We start from the raw sequence: 22,023 nt of genomic DNA on the forward strand, positions 1-22,023 counted from the left end.
ATATAGGCCTATATGAGCTGCACTCTGTTGGATCTTTATCTTTTTGGGGAAATATTGTAATGATGCCTTCATTCCAAGAGGATGGAAGACAACCAGCAATCCAGATTTCTTTGGCACTTCTAGCAGCATGGGAATGATTATAGATGCCAAGATACTATATATTTCAGATGGAATATAGACAGGTCCCGGAGCTTTTCTTGAAGGAAGATTAGCATTAATACTTCTATGTTGTTGTGCTGGAAATTCAGTTTCAAGCATGTCATTGTCCTTTGTCTTTAATGTGGGCAGGTCTAAAAGGTTCAAGCAGTTGTGGACATCCGTAAAGCTGGACTCTGCCTCTGTCTGGCACTCAAAGTATTGTCTATTGAGCTACAATTTGGTTAATTTGTGGACAGCTACAAAACTAAGATACAGGCTCTGGAGGCTCAATCAACTCAGGTGGATAACAAACAAGGAGTGGTCAACTTTAGACTCTTAAACGCGAATGTGAGGACCTTGAAAGATACCCTCGCAGGTCTATTCTTCTTATTGTAGGAGTACCAGAAGGCTCAGAGACAGCAGGTGGCACTGACCGTTCAGAGACTGCTATGATTAAATGGGTTGTCAAATTTATTTCCACGCATGTGCTTGCTGGCTCTCGAGAGAACAAAGCTCTACTGACTTATTCTCGATTGCACAAGCACACACGGTTCCAACAGGGCCATATAAGGCAGGAAACAGGCCAGGCACCGTTATGGCATACTTTCTGGACTTTACTGTTAAAGAAATATGTTTTTCAATTGATAGGGAACGCAGGAGATTCTCTGTGCCAGAGGGCTATTATTTTTCTATTTTCTAGGATCTGGCTTGGAAGGCGGCATCCAGGATGTGGAAAGTGCTTCCAAGTTCAAGGCTTTGTCTGTTTGTGCTTCCTTTACAGTGGGCTCATCTCTCAAAATTAACTGGAAAGGGCCCTTTTTTATATTTGCAGAACCTGAGATAGCCATGCGATTACTAGATACTGAATTTACCCCACATTGATTACCTTACCACTGGTGAATGATTATTGGTCAGTTTAACTAAACTGGGGGGTGAGAGGTAGACACATTAACTGTGGTGATTTTGTGAGGAGTGGGAGATGATTCTCTAGTATTTCCTGGATGTCAGATATGACATATCAAGGGCTCAGGGGGTCTCCTTTCCCTATCAATGCCGGACTAGGGGCCATTTGGAGGCCTAGTGGACACTTTCCTGCACAAAAATATCCCCTGAGTCATATTCCTCTATCTATGTGTGCTGCAGAATGCATCCCACATAGAAAGACGAAGTAATGAGGAGAAAGAAAGGTATTTCTCCTCGTTATACCTCCCCTGGGAAGGCGTAGCATTTTGGCGCATCCCCAGGTCTACCAGTAATGGTAAATCTGGAAATGCGTAGCTATCCATGAAAGTTGTGTGGGAACACCCATGCAACACCCATTGAATGCCTCCTTGGAGCAAAGCAATGGAATGCATCAATTTGCGCTGCATTGCTTTACTCTTATCAAGCCACTCAGGGCCACGCAAAGTGGTCTTTCGTGGCTCGGTAAATCCCATTTTGGGTTTACATCATACATGTACACCGTTGCGTGGTGGAAACATGACGCAAACCTCTTCATAAATATGGCCCGTAGTTTATATACAATGGGCTATGAACTATCATATAACTAGACTGAGTTTATTATTTCTGGTTTGTACGCCTTCAACTTCTAGCATGTCTGCCTGCATAAGTGATATTACCTAATGGATATTGTGGGGTAAAAGGTGAAGAACCCCATTAGAGTCTGAATTATCTGAAGCTTATTTAGAGCTTTTGATGTAGTTCACTGTTACAGGAAGTTGGCTGCTAACTCTTTCATGCCACTGAACAGTTCATAGATGTCTATTTTGGAATTTATTACATTTATTTTATATCCTAGTTCCGAGAATAGTTACTACTTTGTCAAGCCAGTTTAGATGCTATGGCTGAGATTCATCTCTCAACGGAGTAATGAGTTAAGTTGCTTCTCTGAGCCAACCTGAATAATTTTTACAAAGTGCAGCAGCTTATTTCCTAGACCAGTCAGTCTCCTATGAATCCCACAGTGAAATAGGAATAATCAGGTAGCATGATTCAGTAATTACTTTCTTGCAGGGTGAATGTATGCATTTAAGGGCCAGTCTTCCTCAGCACATATTATATCATAGGCGTTTGACAAATGGACCAAAATATCATTTTATAGGCCTTTCTATATCCCATTCTAATTGAATTTGGGTTGTGTAGATCTGTCGCCATTTCGACATCAGTATGTTGCTTGAAGTCATTTTCAGAATTGTCTGGTAACCCTTGAAGGCTGTGATAATTTCTGCTGCACTGTCTGACAGCACCATCATCCATTTCCCATTTCTTATGAGAACTGTCTTTTTCTCAAACATTTTCCTTTTTAGTTGCTTAGGCAGCTACCTTCTTTTTGTAATGCAGGCTTTCTTGTCTGGACTCTGATCTTTCCTATTATCAATCAGTTTCAGGTTCTCTTTTTGGGTTTGTCCCTGGTTGGAAATGTTCACTTTGGAATATTATTCATCCATGTAGGCATCTGTATAGTCAGTCCTTCTTTCTCAGGGGTTTCTGTCTGAGCATCTACTGTGACTTTTTTATATGAATACCAGGAATATCTCTTATCAGAATGGCTACACCTCCCTAGTGGTGTCAGTATTTTTGATCCCTTTATTTAGGGACAATTCTTCATATTGATATTTGATTCTACTTCTAGGAGATCTTCCACTATTCCTTTTTTTTTTAGCTTTTTGGGATTCTATCTGCCTTAGCCCTGTTTTTTGAAGTTTTTTAATCAAGCAGAGGTTTGGGCAGCCAGGTACCCAAAGTAACTCTGCCTATGGAATTTAGAATTATGGTAATGAATCCCACTTTCTTTTGTAACTGCGGTATAGTGGTTAGATTGTGATGAACGGTCAATAAATCTGCTTCAACCTTTATATCAACTCATGGTGTTTCAGAAACTGTCCCATAGTTTGCTTTAACTGTATTCCTAACTGAAAGAACTCTAGTAAAACTTCAACAGGTGATTTACCATGTGTTGCAGTGTAGATGTACACTAAAAGACCTCCCAACTAGCAATGTGGAGGAGCATAATCTATTCCTATAGAAAATCACATAGTAACAATTCTCGACCCATTCACAAAGGCAAATTCAGTTGTGGATGTAAGTTTACAACCAAATTTACCTTTTATTCCAACTACCAGCAATTCACAAAATGATTTCTGGCTAGTATAAATGTATTTACTTCTGTAGAATTCTCCACTACAAGCACAGAGAAATCCACCACACCATAGTAAATCCAACTAAAGGGATATGAAATGGGAGTTCCAAGGAATGGTTTGCTTTGGTAGTTTTGGAATGCCCACACACCTTGACATTTGTGGCATTCACAAACTTTGGTCTGATGCCTTTACTCTGCAAATGTTCTGAAACCTACTCCAGCCTTTGGCTTTCCAGGAACTACAACCACATTTGGGGGAAGAGTGGGGAAGCGTTGTCTCCATAGAGAAAAATGTTTTCCTCGTAGAGGGAAAGAAATTAGCATTTGCACAGGGAGCTCTATTCCCCCGGCGCGGACTTCGATGCTACGGAGAAAATGCATAGCAAGCATAGAACCCTTTGGGCCATGTCACCTGACATTTGCACCTGGCAAGGCTATTTAGGTGTCCTGCTGGAAATGTTGGGGAATACGAAATAAAGATAAAAATACATTTAACTGGAAGAATACATATCCACCCACATTTCTATTTTTATTTTTGTGAATCGGGCCATACATATTTTACTTGAGTATTCGTATGGGGTCATATTGCTTCTAACTGATGTGTTCTGCAAATAATTCACATTCACTTGAATGTTCCCATCACAGAATTTTATGTTTGGAGATTAATGGCTTTCCAGGAAGCACCCAAAGTAGCAGGCGCCTGCGGTGCCAATCTGGGCCAGGGGTGTTTCGCTGATTCCAATCTGGGTTACAGGTCTACCCTGCTAACACTAGCTGAGTAACGAAATTGTACTCAGTCCAACAGGTTCTGTTTGTGACTTGCAGCAATGCACCATGAATTCATTGAAATGATACTGGTATGTTAATGGCACCTCCACCTGATAAAGAGCATCAAACGCTGGTGGATTAGCTGGCTTATTTTGGGTGCAACACCCTGTATTGACATCAACTCGGGTGAATATTACTAATGAATATAAGCTTTCTGTGGTCACAAAGTTTAATCACTTCCCGTTGTTGCACAACTCAACCTATCAGGCAGGCAGTGAGCCCATGATGCACATTTACAGCTAACTATGGGACCCATGCTTTAGAACAAGCAACTCTCTAATTAAACTTGAGTTTCTTAAACTATTAAGTTTGCAAAACCTTGGAACTAGATGGGACACCACCTTATATATCCAAAGGAGTAGATTTGATCATGAACAGGCAGTAGTTGCCACTTTGGAAGCAGTTTTTAACTGAGCTCAGAGTTGGAGCACTCTGGGGGTGAGAAGCAAATGTCAAAGCTCCAAGCTGGACCTCAGTGATACAAGCTAAGGAATTTGGTGCACTCAGTACATTTTTCTTATCCTTTGGAAATAGCATGTGGACTTGTGAAGCATAGAAAATAGAGAATGATCTTACCGGCTCTTCCTCAGAAATGCCAGAAACCCTAGCCAGTAAATTTAAGTCTGGCCACCACTTCATTCTGAGACGTCAAGGGACACAGCAAAGGTGTTTCTACAAATCTTTAGTATTATAAACTTTTCTAGTTTATAAGAAATTCCAAGCAATTATTTCAGCAATAATTGAGCATTAGCCAATGTGAAATAAAAGAAGCTGAATGTAAGGGAGATGTCTAACATCAAATAAAACAACCTTGCAAAATTCTACATTATTGTCTGCCATTGTGAAGAAATGTAGCCAATTCCCACATATCCTGACCACCTGGTTTGCATGCCCTTTAGCAGTCCATGTCCAAGGTAAAAGTGTGTTTTCACCATTCATAGTGTTGCCAAGCACAGCAGTATCCTCTCTAGCTAATCACTAATAGACAGGGTACTTACACTTTTTACAATTACTAAAAATGTGCCAATCAATCCATACTTGTTGAGTGCAGCTTATCACCCATCAGGGTACCCAGGAGCTGGGTTGCTGGGCTTAGTCGAAAAGCCAGCTCTTGAGTCTCTTCCAGACGTCCCTTACCGAGGGTGAAGTTGGAGGATGAGGACATTCCAGGACTTGGCAGCAAGGTGGGAAAAGGAGCGACCTCTGCTGTGGCTATTGCGGATTCATGGTGTCTGTGCGAGGGCAAGGGAGACGGAGTGAAGGTTTATGGATGGTTGTTTGAAGTTTAGGCGGTAGTTCACGTATGCTGGTCCATGGTTGTGGAGGGCTTTGTAGGCGTTTGTCAGTATCTTGAATTGAGATCTTTACTGGATGAGAAACAATGGAGGTTTCTCAGGTGTTGGGTGATGTGTATCTGTTTGGGCAGGTTGAGGATCAACCTGGCCTCTAAATTCTTAGCTTGCTTCAAGATTCTGCAGTCACTGTAATATTCTGGTCAGTTGTTATGGGAAGTCCTGGATAAACCACAGTGCAATTGCCCAGCCTTGCTATTACCAAGGACATTATCAATTCTACCTGGTGAGTTTGCTAACGTAAGAGAAGGATCTTTTAGTGGAAGGATTGTTCAGGTCTACACTCTTGACCACAATGTTGATTTGAGTTGAAAAAGAAATGCTAACATCAAATAGAATTTGCAAGACTTTTGTCTTCATATGCGTAGGGGCGGGGGCTTCCGCGGTTCCGTGACCATGCAGAGTGGATTGATTTATGTCTCTTTACATGGATGTGATTTAAGGGTTTGTCCTTGTGACCCATGCATTACAGGTCACACGTGAACAACAACAGAAAATAAACGTCCCTCTTTGTAATCCCTACTTACCTCAGCAGGACAGAGTAGTAGATGAGAAAGCGAGGTAAGTCACTATTTCTCCAACAGGAGAAGGAAAATACAGGACTGGAGAGACCATCTACCCAAATGTGAGTGCTCCGCCATTAATTTGGACATAGGGAGTGTGCTGATGCACATAAACATACTCTAAATATGTGCAATGCAAAGTAGATTACAGTTTGCAAACTATAAAACACAGTCTTCTAATGTTAGTAGTTGTGTATACAGATGCTGAAGTTTATTTAAATGTCACCTCTTTTCTGAAGCACAAATACTAATAAAAACAAAAGCCACTTCTTAGTGCCACTAGTGAAATTCTTACCTCTTTAAACCAAGAACAATAAGGTAACTTTGTAGACCTGTAAACAACATTTTATTAAAACAATTGCTCATAAAACTGAGTGTTGGGTGCTATGCTCTCAATTTTCCTATTAGTAGGTCTGCGGAAATCCATTATGAGCCTAATCATTGCATTTACTGGAGATACGACATAGTCCTGAACCTGTCTGTTTTACTGATGGTCCTTTCACAAACATTGTTAGGCCACTATCATATATGTTGGACTTGGCCCTTCTGGCAGGTTCACCCCTAAACTTTTCGCTTTTACTGGTGACCTGGTGGTAGTGATTTTTGGTTTCTGCGCACTTTCCCTGTGTCCCAGATTAAAGTGCGTGCGCACTCTGAGTGCGTGTGGTGAGATAGGCCTGCCCTCCCATAGGAATGCATGGGGAATGTATGTGTCCCTAGTAGTTCCTGATGCGTGGGGTGTGCAGGCCCGAGTTTGGTATGTGCGGACTCGTGTGATCGTATGCTCGCAATGATATATAATGCGTGATTATGTCATGTGCGGAAGTGCCACTTCTAGGAGTTGGCATATTAGTGTAAAATGTGCAGTGACTGCCTGTCGCGTGATTGGCTGAGTGAGGTCATGTGACGGGCTAGGGAATCCCCAGAGTCAGGAGGAGTCACCCAGTGGTGAATGGGGAGATCAGCAGCTAGATGGGGGGGAGGAGTACACCTTGGACCTGAATAGGGCAGGGCTTTCCCCACACAATGCTGGCTCCGCCCCCTGTGGTGCGACTGATGACCCTGGCCTGCATTCTGAATAGGGAGAGGGGCTGAGCATAACAAAGTGCTCAGGAACCAGTTGTAACTGGCTCGCCCCTTCACTGCAGTCTGAGACAAAGGGTTTTACTGTATAAAAATGGGGCTGTGTCCCCACAGAAACTGTTCTCTGCCAGGATCTTACCTGAGGGGGGCTGCTGCTGCTGCCGCTGGACCAGAGGACCGCCACTTGGACTACCTCCCTGCCTGGAGGCCCAGTGAGAACTTTGCTGGACTTGGTGTCTGTTGGCATCCCTAAGCGCCTGGAAGTGCTTTTATTTTCCTTCAGCGCTCAGGAGCGCTTTGTTGCTGCAAGCTGGTGCCTGTGGAAATTTAGCTCGCAAACTGAACATTATCTGCGCCATCTTGCCCCTCCCCAGCACCACGCGCAACGAATGCACGGCCGCCATTTTAGGCACCCCGCTCTCTCCGCTCACTCTCGACCGCCAGCGTTTTCCCTTGGCGCTGCAAGCATCCCCCGCGCGCCGGCCACCCCCGCTCTCTCATACAGGCCATAAACCCTCTCCTTCTGCGCGACCCTGCTACGGAACCACTTCCAGCCGACAACCCATACATGGTCATGCCTCTCCTTTGATAACCCCCTTCCTCTGCGCCCCATTGTCTGAACTGGTCCCAGGCCATCACCTAGCCCTGCGGATGCAGTTTACTGCCCCTACTGTAAGGGAAACACCCCACATCAAAGGGATTACAGTAGATCAAAGCCCCTACCCCCTGAGACCCGGCCAGTTGCACACACCCCGGGAATTAGCGGAATTCCCTGCTGCGCGATAGCCATCTCCCACTGCGGGTAGGGTGGGAACTTCTACTGTATCTATGTGTGGGATCGGATCTGAACCGGGGCTCCAGGGGATATTCCCCCGTACTTCAAAAGAATCACAAGAATGTACTATGTGTAATAAAGCAATAAACCAGTGTATAAGAGACCAGGTCTCAGAGATGCGGTTAGAGCACCTCGTGACGATACCTTGCTGTCTGATCTGATGTGTTCTGCTCCGACGGAATAAAACCTTGTTTCCTGCCTTCCAGTCTCCGGCGCCTGCCTCTTTTATTGGTAAATTATCGAGTGGTATGAGAGGCGATTATCGCCGGGCAAATACTTGGAAGGTTATCGACTGATACTGCCGCTACCATTTAACAGTGCCCACCCGGCATTTGCCCCGTTCTGGACTGATCCTGAGGTCCCCTGGCAGGTGCCCACCCTGCCAGGGACATTGCCGCAATATCGAGTGCCCACCTCGATTTATTGAATTCTAAAAGCGCTGGTGCCCACCCGGCATTTGCTCCGTGAATCGCCCTCCGGCGCCCGACCAGGAAGTCAGGCGGGCCTACGGGACAACCGGAACAGGAAGTGGGAAGGCAGGAGCCTACCCCGCCTCCCACCGAGGACTCGCGCTGATTTGAAAGCCCCGGAGCCGGCAGGAGCCTACCCTGCGCCCCGGGGCCCTGGGGAGAAGTACTGCGCCCCCACCCAGGTGGGAGCCCACCCCGCACTGGGACGTGCCGCCGGCGTGCACGGAGCCGTAGGCTCCGCATTCTAGACCCCCGAGGGGAAGATCTCCGGTGAAGAGGGCTCCTCGCTACAGGGCACCGTCCTGCCTGCACCGCAGGAGGAAGACTGCCGCCACCTTCGCCACGAGGACCCTTCCCCCCAGCTACGAACTGGTGAGTCGAGGCGGTAGGCTGGGGAGGAGAGGTGCTGTATTGGGGCCTGCATTGTTCACTCCGAGCGCGAGTACGCTCACACGTTCAGAGGGGCAAATTGGTGACCTGGTGGTAGTGATTTTTGGTTTCTGCGCACTTTCCCTGTGTCCCAGAGTAAAGTGCGTGCGCACTCTGAGTGCGTGTGGTGAGATAGGCCTGCCCTCCCATAGGAATGCATGGGGAATGTATGTGTCCCTAGTAGTTCCTGATGCGTGGGGTGTGCAGGCCCGAGTTTGGTATGTGCGGACTCGTGTGATCGAATGCTTCGCAATGATATATAATGCGTGATTATGTCATATGCGGAAGTGCCACTTCTAGGAGTTGGCATATTAGTGTAAAATGTGCAGTGACTGCCTGTCGCGTGATTGGCTGAGTGAGGTCATGTGACGGGCTAGGGAATCCCCAGAGTCAGGAGATCAGCAGCTAGATGGGGGGGAGGAGTACACCTTGGACCTGAATAGGGCAGGGCTTTCCCCACACAATGCTGGCTCCGCCCCCTGTGGTGCGACTGATGACCCTGGCCTGCATTCTGAATAGGGAGAGGGGCTGAGCAAAACAAAGTGCTCAGGAACCAGTTGTAACTGGCTCGCCCCTTCCCTGCTCCCTGAGACAAAGGGTTTTACTGTATAAAAATGGGGCTGTGTCCCCACAGAAACTGTTCTCTGCCAGGATCTTACCTGAGGGGGGCTGCTGCTGCTGCCGCTAGACCAGAGGACCGCCACTTGGACTACCTCCCTGCCTGGAGGCCCAGTGAGCTGGCTCTGGGTCCAGCCTTGCCCCCCACCCCTGCCCTGCTGCATGCAGGGGAGAACTTTGCTGGACTTGGTGTCTGTGGGCATCCCTAAGCGCCTGGAAGCGCTTTTATTTTACTTCAGCACTCAGGAGCGCTTTGTTGCTGCAAGCCGGTGCCCACCCGGCATTTGCCCCGTTCTGGACTGATCCTGAGGTCCCCTGGCAGGTGCCCACCCTGCCAGGGACATTGCCGCAATATCGAGTGCCCACCTCGATTTATTTAATTCTAAAAGCGCCGGTGCCCACCCGGGATTTGCTCCGTGAATCGCCCTCCGGCACCCGACCAGGAAGTCAGGCGGGCCGGGGGCGGGCCTCCGGGACAACCGGAACAGGAAGTGGGAAGGCAGGAGCCTACCCCGCCTCCCACCGAGGACTCGCGCTGATTTGAAAGCCCCGGAGCCGGCAGGAGCCTACCCTGCGCCCCGGGGCCCTGGGGAGAAGTACTGCGCCCCCACCCAGGCGGGAGCCCACCCCGCACTGGGACGTGCCGCCGGCGTGCACGGAGCCGTAGGCTCCGCATTCAAGACCCCCGAGGGAAGAGCTCCGGTGAAGAGGGCTCCTCGCTACAGGGCACCGTCCTGCCTGCACCGCAGGAGGAAGACTGCCGCCACCTTCGCCACGAGGACCCTTCCCCCCCCAGCTACGAACCGGTGAGTCGAGGCGGTAGGCTGGGGAGGAGAGGTGCTCTATTGGGGCCTGCATTGTTCACTCCGAGCGCGAGTACGCTCACACGTTCAGAGGGGCAAATTGTGTGCATTCAGAGCCCTGTGAAGGCTCCAACCCCGGGGGCATCGGTGGATTCCGAGCGCTAGTGTGCCCCGACGAGGCAATTGTGTAAAGAGCCTGCGAGGGCTCCAATGACGGGGGCATTTCGTTTATGATCAGAGCGGCCCCGGAAGGCAGCAGGCCGCTCCTACGTTATCAGGGGGCATTTCTTGTTGTAGAGCCCAGAGGGGCTCAGGAGGCCATAACTGTTCCAAGGGCCCAGAGGTGCCCAGGCCTCAGTCCCCATAGCTGCCCAGCACTTAGTAGGCAGCTGCCACGTTTAGGCCACCCCCCCCTGACATTGGGACACAGGGCGTCCTTGCCCCTTCAAGGCCAGTTGGCCTAGGGACTGCCACAGGTGGTGGCTTATGCGAGTTTTGCGCTAGTGTTCCTTTCCTGCATCTCTGAATGTGTTGCAATGCGTCATGTGTTTTCCTTCCCTACACCTCTGAATGTGTTGCATCATGGGTAATATGCTTAGACCCCTACAGGTATTGTGATACTTAGGTGGTTGTTTTCTCCTAGTACAGGTGGTGCTAGTGAGGTCCTGATTCCCTGCGTGACATTTTCCTAAGGGGTTTAGGGTTGGGTAGGTGGTACTTACCTGATACCAGTGGTTACTGGTTGTGTGCAACATTTGCTATTTTGTACTACAGTATTATTCCTACGTTCTAAGTGCTATTTCTGCAAAGTGCTAATTCCTGACAGTGGCCCATGTGGCCCTGTCCCCTGTACATATAATCCCTTGTAAATTCTGCAAGTGCCTGTTGGCACATTGTAGAGTGTGTGTTCTTATCTAATGTGTTTTGGTATAATACAAAGGTTATTTTTATATAATACCTTGTGTGGAGTTTCCTTTGTGGTGGGCCTTGGGTGTTGTTGCTGGGTGCGCGCGCAAACGCTTTACACATTGCCTCCGGGATAAGCCTGACTGCTCGTGCCAAGCTACCAAGGGGGTGAGCAGGGGTTATCTTTGGCGTGTAACTTCCTTGCCCTGACTAGAGTGGTGGTTTCTGCCTGGCTTTGGCGCAAGCCCTAGCCAACCAGAAATCCCATTTCTAACAATATACAACAAATGCATATATCAATGTCATTGACTTTCATGTGCTTAGGGCAGTGTATTATTTATCTTTTCAATCTGGTCAATATGTCAAGTATTAGGGCTGTCGGTTTGTATAGTTCTATAAGTGGAGACTAGGGGTGTCTCTCAGCTGCACTGGGAGTTCTTCTAATATTGAATTGTTGATCCAATCTGAACTTATTTTTGAAAATCATTAGAATGTCCGATGTCTAATTGAAGGCCTCAGTGAGCAAAACTAACTTCTTGACTAAAATTATAGCAAAGGGTTGATAAGATAACAGTCACATCCCAAAATAAAGGTAACTTGAAAGCACGCATGTCATGCACCTCAGACTTTGTACTATACCCACTTCACAATTGATCAGATTGCATTAAAATGCACCAGCTCAGATTATGGTGACATCACACACTATACTGAGGTTATGTGATGTCACTTCCTGTGATGTAATTGGGTTAATGATTCTATGATCTAACTTGTCATGACATCATCAGTAGGTCAAAGCACATGTGATATTATGTCGGCTAAGCCTTGCATTTTGGTGAATCGACATCCATACCTTTTCCTCCAAACACAAGGATTTGAGTTTTTGCTCTAGGCTTCTGTATCACTGAAACATTGTAGTGGAGAAAAACGAGGGACTTATCATTTGCACTGACAATTGGAAATGAAGCAAACAAATCAGGTTCTTAGACCATAGTACTGAAGCATATATGCACTGTGATAAAAATGGTTGAAAATAATTGTGGAAGCACAACTAAACTATATATCCCATTACTGACTAAATCATTTTACATGTGAAATAAAGATTTCAGCAAATAAGTCTTAGATGACAAGTAGCACTTTATTTAAAAAATGAAATCATTTTCCACACTTTACCTACATCTTGGAAAATAGTGAATATTTAGCACAACGTGGAACACAGGAAGGGACATGAAAACACAAAAACACACTTAGAAAAGGGTAGGTTGCTTGCAGGTAACAAAAGTTACACCAACATCTACTGCAGCAGCACTACAAAGCAAAAAGGCTCAACTCTGCTCCAGCAAAGCCTTGGAGTTAGTCACACGCTACTTAATGGAACTATAGGAAAATCACATACAAATCAATGGACGCAGGAAAGAATATTAGCAACACAATGATCACTAAAAAATATAATTTATGAAAGGAAAAAACTCTAATCATTCTAAACACCAAAACAATTCATATTACAAAAATGATAATCAATAAAAAATGAATTAAATTAAAATAATTAGATTTATTTTTTAAAGTCAGACTACTGTATACATTAAGAGCACCTACACACCTTGAACATAGCAGATACACTTAGAAAATTACAAAAATGGGAATTATTAATAAATTATTAAAAACGTATCTCACACCACTCAAGACACAATCAAAAAATACACCATAGCTCATTTTATTCCCCAAACACACACACACCCACACGTCACAACACAACTGTATCTGTTGTCTGGTGTCCACAACAGCTTGCAGTACAAGGGTAAGAGGGCTGAGCCCATGCAGTGGGCTGTTTTTATGCACTCCCAGTAGTAATATTTGTCAAGTGTCTGGTTCCATTTTCTTTCCCATTTGTCATCCCCAAGAGCATAAACGTAGGTTTCCGCCTTCACTATTTTAACTATATTTGGCAGATTTATGCCTGAATCATACCTGTAAACATATTACTGTTAACTTTGTTGGATGGATATATTCAAGTTTGTATGTGTCTCCACCCTCTCATGTACATGTAGCCCCTGCTACTAGATATAATTATCCACCTGAAGGTGCTGATTTCTATTTATGCAACAGTTCTAAAACTACTGCTCCGTCTATCACTGCAGGGAGATTGAGCTTGCCTTTGGAGGGGGACAGGACCTGAATCCCTGCTTGATTACAACTAACGAGCTGAATACGATGTCAGAAGGACCGCAACCGATGGTCGGTTGGGGTCCTTCGGACATCTGCCCCTGCGGTACACCCACCTCATTATGGTACAGCGGGTGGAAAAATCGGGTGGAGGGACTGTCTGTGGTGCTTCTGATGGGCCCAAAGAGCCTGTCAGTGTTCCAGAACACACCATAATCCCCTAATGACGGAGGAGCCAGGCTCGGGTCCGCCGTCGGGATTATGATGGCAGTTTCCGACAGCCATTTCATGTCAACCTTTCCAACATTAAAAAAAGGCTGTCAGAAAGTGTCTTTGGGAGCCGCTAGCAGGTCCCCTTTCCCTCCTGACCCTCCACAATGGGGCCTGAGGGGCACCTAGGATGCCTCCCTCAACATCCCTACACTGTGTGACAGGCACCGCATGTTGCAGGGATGTTTGCAAACCTCCATTCTACAATGAAGCTGGTGCTGCGGGCCTATTCTGCCTATTCTGTTGTAGAATGGTTTTGGACTGCCCTATGGTTGGTCACATACAAATCAGGTGCTCAAGAGCCAAGGTTGGGCGGTTCCAGACCAACACATTGTTGGGTGTATGTGAGTCCGCCCAACATCATTATTAGGCCCTTAGTATCTGATTTCACTTTGTGTCTTAAAACATTACAATAATAGCCATCATCATCTTCTGCGTATGTCTTATTAGATCAGCGCTGCCACATTTTTCAAATTGTTTTACAACACTTCACATCTGACGCTATTAAATAAACAAATAAAAATAATCGTTATTTTGGAAAAACAAGATATTGACATATTAAACAAAACTACAATATGGAACAAGGGCAAATAGAAAAAAGATATTTAAAACAAAACTGATTAGATGGCAGAGGAGGGAAGAGTGAACAAGTAGGGAGCAGTAATTGCCCCTTTCTATATAAAGGCAAATGCAAATGAAGTTTAATAAATGTCAGCAAAAAAGAGGCTAACAGCAAAAAAGAAGGGTTTCCAGGAAATTATACTGAAAGGAAACAAAATTTGCAGAAGGTGTATGGTAAATAAAAGAAAAGAAAAATGCAATATTTCAAAGTGGAAAATAAAAATAACTTAGGAAGAAAATAAAGTAGGAAAAATGAATTAGAAAACAAAGGAATTCAACTTTGAAGTTGTAACAATCAGTTAATAACATGAACTACATATTTTAGCTTAACACTCTTGAATATAACATATGAGTGAAGATCAAGGATTACGACTTTAAAATGTCTCTAATTTTTTATAACAAGCACATTCTTTTTTACTTCAATAAGGAAATGCATTGTTTCAAGTTGTGGAGAACAGTGTCACTTCACATACAACAAGAGGTTCCCCATAAAGTAGTGGTCAAAAATTTCCCCAAAATTGTTTTAAGAAGATATTTTGAAAACCATATAAAATATTTTGTACTATTCTTTTTGCAGGCCAAGAGAGATTTGGGAACATGACACGAGTGTATTACCGTGAAGCTGTTGGGGCATTCATCGTTTTTGACGTGACGAGGCCTGCTACATTCGAAGCAGTGCTAAAATGGAAAGAAGATTTAGACTCTAAATTGACTCATTCCAATGGCACACCTATTTCGACTGTGCTATTGGCAAATAAGTGTGACCAGAGGAAGGATGTGCTCATCAATAATGGCATCAAGATGGATCAGTACTGCAAGGAGAATGGATTTGTGGGCTTTTTTGAAACATCGGCAAAGGTAGGCTAAGCATTTTATTGGAACCTGGACATTTGTCAAAGCTACAAAATGTGTTCAATTTATTTGTTTCAAGTCTAAAAAGAAGGTGGTTCAAGACACGACAGTGGCTTCTAGCTTAATGGGTGGGTGCCTTTGCTAAATAGGATGACGTATCTCTTCATTTGATGTCCACATTTTAGTGATGTTCATTGCTTTCGGGACAAAATAAAGAATTTTAAATTCTGTTCTTTGGATCATGGGCATCATGTGTAGGGACTTCAGACACGGTTTGTTGAGTTTCCACATGCATTTAATTGCCAATCTCTGAGTTTTATAATGATATATTTGGATAGTGTGTTATAGATGTTGATCAGTAGTATTGCTTCTGTAACCAGAGGGCCAAAGTCTTTACTTTACTATTGAAGTCAAATGTTGTATGAACGCCGTATCTCATTGAATTAAACTGGTGCTTCATTACAATTAGACTGTTTGTCAATTCAATTTGACAATGACATTTTCTTGTTACTTTGCCTAATGAGACATGACCAGTTGCATCTAATGCATCGTTCTGTATATGGTACTTATGTATCCCCTTTTAAGCTCCCAGTGCAGTTTTTTGTGCTTATTCATTTTTAATTGTATGTCTGTATGTGTAGAATTCATGAAGGTGATTGTCTAGACAGCACGCTGTATTCAGATTATTAAGGGTTTATTACTACAAAACAAGATTACTATGCTGATTTGTAAAGAGAACATGCTACAAAGCAAATACCATATTGTAGTTTGGCACCAACCTGCTATAATTAACTATTTATTGCAGAATTAAGCCTCTCATATTGGCTTTTGAAGATCTTCTCTACCAAGAAAAGATAAAGAAACAAAGTGCACTCAAGTTTCCTATTGCATTATCTTAAGTGAATTATATGATTCACAAACCAGAGTGGGGTTCGGGCCTCTTCCAAATAAACACCTGCCTTTATCTCAAATACCATACAACTTAAAATGGTGAGAACCTTGCTTTGGAAATCACTTTCCTTCCTCTTTATCCATAAATGATATATTGAAGGTGGGCATAACATTAGTAGGATGAAAGGCATTCTAGTTAGTATTTTGTATTAAAGTAGGACAATAGTTGAACATTTGTAAGATGCACATACAGTCTCAAGATGCCTGCACAAATTTTCAAAATGTTTCGAGAATTGTAAAAGGCATGTTTGAATAAGCTACGGAAAATAACGTAAACTATTTAATAAATGATTTCTATGGTCGCATTGGTGACTTGTGATTATCCTTGCGGCAAAGTTTTGGATCCTACGATTTTAATTTAAGTATCTTTAGCTCTATAAAGTAGTATTGCTTTAGTTAGGTTTGGAGTAATGAGGGCAGGTGTGATGATCATGAGGTTCAGCATCAAGTGCAGAAGTTTCTGGTTATGTATGTTATGGTAGTTTATAAAGTGCATTGCTAACCCAAAGGCTGCCCATAGTTGCACAAGTAATGCAGTGCATCTTTGATATTTAAAAACTATACCAGACTGGCTTGGCTGGGATAAAGTCAAGATTTTAGCAGCTTTCTAAATTTCTTCTTCTTGAGTTCAGTCCTCAGATCAATAGGCATTGAATTCCATAATTTGGGGAATGGAAAAGGAAAAGATATTCCACCCCATCTAGCCCTTTGAGTGTTTGGGACCTTCAAAAGACATGCATTAGAGGATCTTAGCATCCTCTTGGGATTGTAGGGTAACAGGAGATCCCTAATCATTAGGGGGGGTGAGGCTGTGGTTAAATGTCCTGTTTATTCTTTGCTCCACCAGGAGCCAGTGCAACGAGGATAGAACATTTGTGACTGAGGAGTACTTGGGCAGCTTAAGAATAGTCTTTGCCACTTTATTTTGACCACTGGAATGCTGTTGGCAACTGCTTTAGGTGATTCTAAATACAAATAATTTCCATAGTCCAGATAAGAAAGATTGTATGTATTTCAAGGTGAGATTCTTAAATCAGATCGGCAAATTGATCAGTGAGGGAAGTGAGATGCTGTTCATGAATCGCAGCAGTGCCGGACTTGAAGCCAAAATCTACCCAGGGAAAAATATTCATTCCTGCCCCCACTTCTGAAGGCATGGCCTTAAAGGGGTTATGATGATTTTCATGGCTGGGTCATAGCGACGCATCCAGCTCTAGAAGTAGCCCGCTAACATGCAGCCCACCAGAAAAGTGCCTGCACTGCACAAGGGCCAACTTGACCCTAATAACAGCAACATGTTCGGCTTTTGTATTGTGAAAAATGTGATCCATGACGCAGATCACATTTGGTTCCACAAAATTGTTTCCGGACCAGTCTTTTGTTAGGATTAGGCCTGGGGGGTGAACTCCGCTCCATTTGTGGAGTTTGCAGAGTGCAAAAAACCTCCACTACGCGTAGTGCAGCTGAGTTTTTTCCCCACTCGCACTCACGAACTGTAAGTTTGCGAGCTGGAGCTGCCACTCGGGTAGAATTTTCACCTGAGCGGCAGGAACACCAGCGCGAACGGCAGTTCGCACTGCACTCTGCCACTTTTGGAACTCCGTGAAGTTTTTTTGTCACTTTGCAGAGTTCCGCGTAGTGAAACTGCACGAACTACGGCCAGGCCCGGTTAGGATCTCTGTTACTCTCACGATGCATTCTAGATGCCTGGTTGATCTCTTTGTAGTTTTTCAGTTTGTTGGGCCCGGAAGCAGACACAGATTTGTTGAATAGCTCCCTGAGTTCCTTCGGGTAGGGGAAGCGAAATCTAGTGTAATACTGATAAATTGGGTGTTAGTGGATACTACTGTGATATTCTTGTCCATCTGGAATATTTTGAAACTTTATTTAAGACTGCTCTTTTTTGATTAGGGATAACTGTGGGTGGGGGGATTGATGGTATAGTTTTATTGTGTTAATTTTAGTAGACTTAAGATATGTATGAAATTTAAAGTAGTCGGAATATGCTTGAATGCTTGTGGATGCATGTTATATGAGTTATATTGATTATCAATTTTAATCTGTAAAGTATAGTTATCTGGGTATTTCTCCTTTGTAACCTATATTTGAATCTATGTATTATAATTATCTGTGTACCTTTTTAAAGCAAATTACTCTATATGTAGCGCACATGATTTATGCTCTGTCTTATATGCCGGTCACTATTGCACTAAGGTCTATTGAATGAAACTATAACAAATTATTTAAACTAACTTTGTAGTTTTACATAAAGGTCAGAGTTTTCTTCATGAATGTGAAAGCCCGCTAAAGTGGCTCTTAACACTTTATTCCAGCAGTCTCATGTAATCATCGAGCTGTGCCGGGATTGGTCAGAATTTTCTGTTGGGCCAGCAGAGTCCAGTCCAGGTCCAGTTATAAATGATCAACTGGTGACTCCAGGAAAGAGGCCTCATGCAGTTTTAGATGTCTTTGTAGCCACACAGCAAGTCGGTCTACTTCCACTTCTTAGTCTTGTGTACAAGTGGGTGCAGATTCCTCCCTTTATGTCTTCACACGTCACATGTCCACTACTGTACTGTTCATCCATAGGTCTAGATATGTTCTGATGAATTGGTGGTGAAGTGATACTTTAGTTCAATTTACTAGAGAGTGGGTGGGGATGGCTCCTGGACACTGCCCAACCAATGAGCAAGATTTTCTAAGGGCAAACCTACCCACTTTTGCAGCACATCCTGTTTGCCTTAGTATACACTATCCTACCATGGCATAACTTTTGTGAAATTCAACATGGTAAATCCCTTCTGCCCCTAGAGAATGATGGTGGCCCAGCCAGGCGTGTCTATGGAAATGACCAGTCTCCTTCTCCTCAGCTACACCAAGTATTTAGTTTGAGTCAGTGGTTTCAGGTGCACGGCACCGGCACATAGTTGTTAACACTGGAACTTATGACAGCCCGCCACATTATGACTCTATTTTTTTAATTTTGGGTTGAGCACAATAACAAATGTTTTAAAAATGTATATTGAATAGTAGAGTACAGCTATTCTTATGTATTTTGGCAGCCTGGAATAGTCTGAATTGTCACACTTGTAGGAGTGTGATGGTTTACAGTTATATTGGTGCTGTCATTGGAAGTGCAGGCATGGGAAATGTATGGTGCAATCTGCAGTAGCCTCCTGACAAGGGCCCTGGCACTTATTTGTTGGGGGGACAAATTAAGTATTGACTACATCAGACTGGTTATGGAACTAATCCCTTTTCTCACTGAGATGGAGCAAGGCTGACTACAGCTGGCTTTGGGATCCAAGACCCTTTTTCCCACATCTCATTTACACTTAACTATGAAAAGGCAAGCTTCACCCTGGTCCCTTTCAAGTTAATGAAGTTGCTAAGCCCTCCTCGACTGCCCTTTGTGAGAGTGATTGAGTCACATTCCTCGAACCCAGGTCTTTGTGTCAAAATATAAGATACATTGTTTCTGCTCTGGTAACAGTTTTCATACCTCATGGAGGAGAAGCACAGACAGGTGGACACCTGCTGGCAGGCGAATGCTAATTTGGCTATTGGACCCTCAGGCAGCAGGGAATCTAGGTACAACAGCAGGCAAAGTTCCGATTTGTAACTTTTAAAAAGTTACTTTTCCTGTTTATTGATCAAAAATCCAACTTCACCATTGAATTAGATGTTCAATAGATATTAAAACAGTGGTTGAATGAATCATGTAGCTTATTTCACACCAAATGTATAAAAAATTGTATTTTATTGTATGTTGTTTTGGAGGCTGGTATCAACGGGAAGGGGGATGGTGCCCACAAACAAATACAATTAAATAATACAAAAACAAATGGGCGCATGCGCACACAAATAAAATGTAAAAATTATACAAATAAATGGGCGCGTGCTCAAATAAACTTAAAATATAATAAAAGTAAAGCTTACCTTAGGACAGGGCATCCTGCTCGCGACTCCAACTTGGCTACCAGAAAACTCCCCGGACCAATCCTGGCAATGCTCTCATGCTGTGAGAGCCGAGCCAGGATTGGTGGGAGTGGCCTCATTCAGCACTCCACAGCGTTGAGGAGGCCTGCACTTTCTCTAACCCAGCAGTCTTGCAACAGCGGGGTTAGAGGTTTCAAAGTACGCATGTCTGGCTGGTCATTTCAAGACGACAAGCCAAAAGCATATGCAAACTTTGAAAAGTGCAGAACCAGCCCACCCTCCTCCTGGCTGCTGTCATTCAGCAGCGGCCCTGCCCCCGTCCTGACATTCGGTTCAAGACGATGAAAAATAAAATGGTAATGAATTACCATTTAATTTTATATCTCGGGGCTATGGCAGAATTTTTAAGGTGGGGCACAGCTCATCTGCTCAAACGGAGGAGCCGCCTCTGGCTTAGAGCCATCAGATCCTGTGTAACTAAAGTCTTGGACATTATGGAACAACCAGGTTTTGTGCAATCCATAATAATATAGTCATAAACCTCTCTTGTGTCTTAAGTTAACTGTTCAAAATTCCAAACACTCAGGAATACATTCAACCAGGAATCCTCGAGAGTCCCTCACACAGCTCTCTTTTTTACCCATAACCATCAGCCTGCTCGAGAATCAGCCAACCACAAACCCAAATGAAAAATCATTGCACAGGAAACACAGAGACAAAAAACATATGTCCTCAATATAAGTAAGACTAATATTGAATGAACTAATGTAGGAATCAACATATGCTGCAACCCAGAAAGTACATCCAAGTCCCATCAGCACTGCCTTAGACTGAAAAGCATGTAATGGGCATCAGTGCCTACCTCTCTTCATAGCTCCATCATTATCTTTTATGACAAAATGCTACATCACCAACACCCGCTCTAATATTGGGGAATTTAAGGCTATCTGAGAAGGTTAAGAAATTGGATTATTAGTTATGCTATGCAGACTTGTAGAATGCATTATTATCCCAGAGGCTATCCTGGCACGGAAGCCCCACTCAAATAATAAACATTTGTCAGGGTGAACCACTAACTTGGCTAAATAAACCTGTGCTTATCCACCGGGTAGCTAAGTGCAAAAAGCAGCCAGGCTTAACTTACAGGAAAGGATTCAAAGTATTTATGTTGTACTCAAATAGTAGTAGGGTGACCAACTGTCCATAAATTTCACGGACCGTCCGTAATTTGGACTTCCCGTCCGTTGTCCGTGGGGATCCCTTTTATTGACGCCTTTTGTCCGTAATTTTGGGCCTTGCAGGGGGCAGAGCTGTTCCCCTGGGAGAGTCCTCAACTCCCTGATGGGGTCGCCTCGCACTCATCCTCTATGCACAAGAGCAGCCCCACCCCGCCCATCGTCATTCTGTCTGCTGGCTGATTGCCACATACAGAATGTCAATGGGCCAGTTTGTGGATTGGCGAGGTGAGGTGAGGGGGTTGGGTGACATGAACGGATCGGTTGTGATGTTTGGGAGGTAGAGCATGTGCAGCATTTTTTTTTTTACCATAGTTCTGGAATAAGGGGCCAGGGTGCATCACGGAAGCAGGAATCAGAGGGCTGGGATAAAAGCAGAGTTTTTTTTAATAACATACATACAGGTTACTCTCTTTCTAATAATGTTATTCTCTTCTGTGACATTGTCACAACATTCACAAGAGCACTTACTCATAACAAAGGATCCCCTACATCATAAAGAATCAAGAAATATACTTTTAGAAACTGGAGACATACATGCAAAGCACTATATAATACAAAACTAACCCTGTTTCTGGAGAAGGTACAGAGTCCTCTAAAATGGAGACAACTAATTATAGTAACCCTTCTGATTGGAAACACTACTATGCTGGTGTTACACATGACCCGCATGCTTTAGAAAACATCTGATTAGAAGACATGAGAATTATGGGAAGTTTAAAAATGGAAAGAAGGCGCCTGGCCGCACTCCTGCTATCTGATGGTTTTTTGTCACATTTATAATGATGGATAATGGTACTGTCAATGATTGTAAGTGCCTTAATTTAAGCT

At 44.0% G+C, this 22,023-nt stretch overlaps 1 protein-coding gene across 1 annotated transcript in view; it reads left to right on the forward strand.

The window, feature by feature from the left end:
* The window catches only part of RAB38 (RAB38, member RAS oncogene family), a 313,379-nt gene that overhangs the window by 129,216 nt on the left and 162,140 nt on the right, over positions 1–22,023 (forward strand). The window contains exon 2 of the mRNA XM_085620553.1: positions 14,793–15,073. Coding sequence (XP_085476679.1) covers positions 14,793–15,073 — 281 coding nt within the window. The remainder of the gene's footprint in view (positions 1–14,792; positions 15,074–22,023) is intronic.

The sequence above is a fragment of the Triturus cristatus genome, chromosome 8 (assembly GCF_964204655.1).
Source record: "Triturus cristatus chromosome 8, aTriCri1.1, whole genome shotgun sequence".
NCBI classification, from domain to species: Eukaryota; Metazoa; Chordata; class Amphibia; order Caudata; family Salamandridae; genus Triturus; species Triturus cristatus.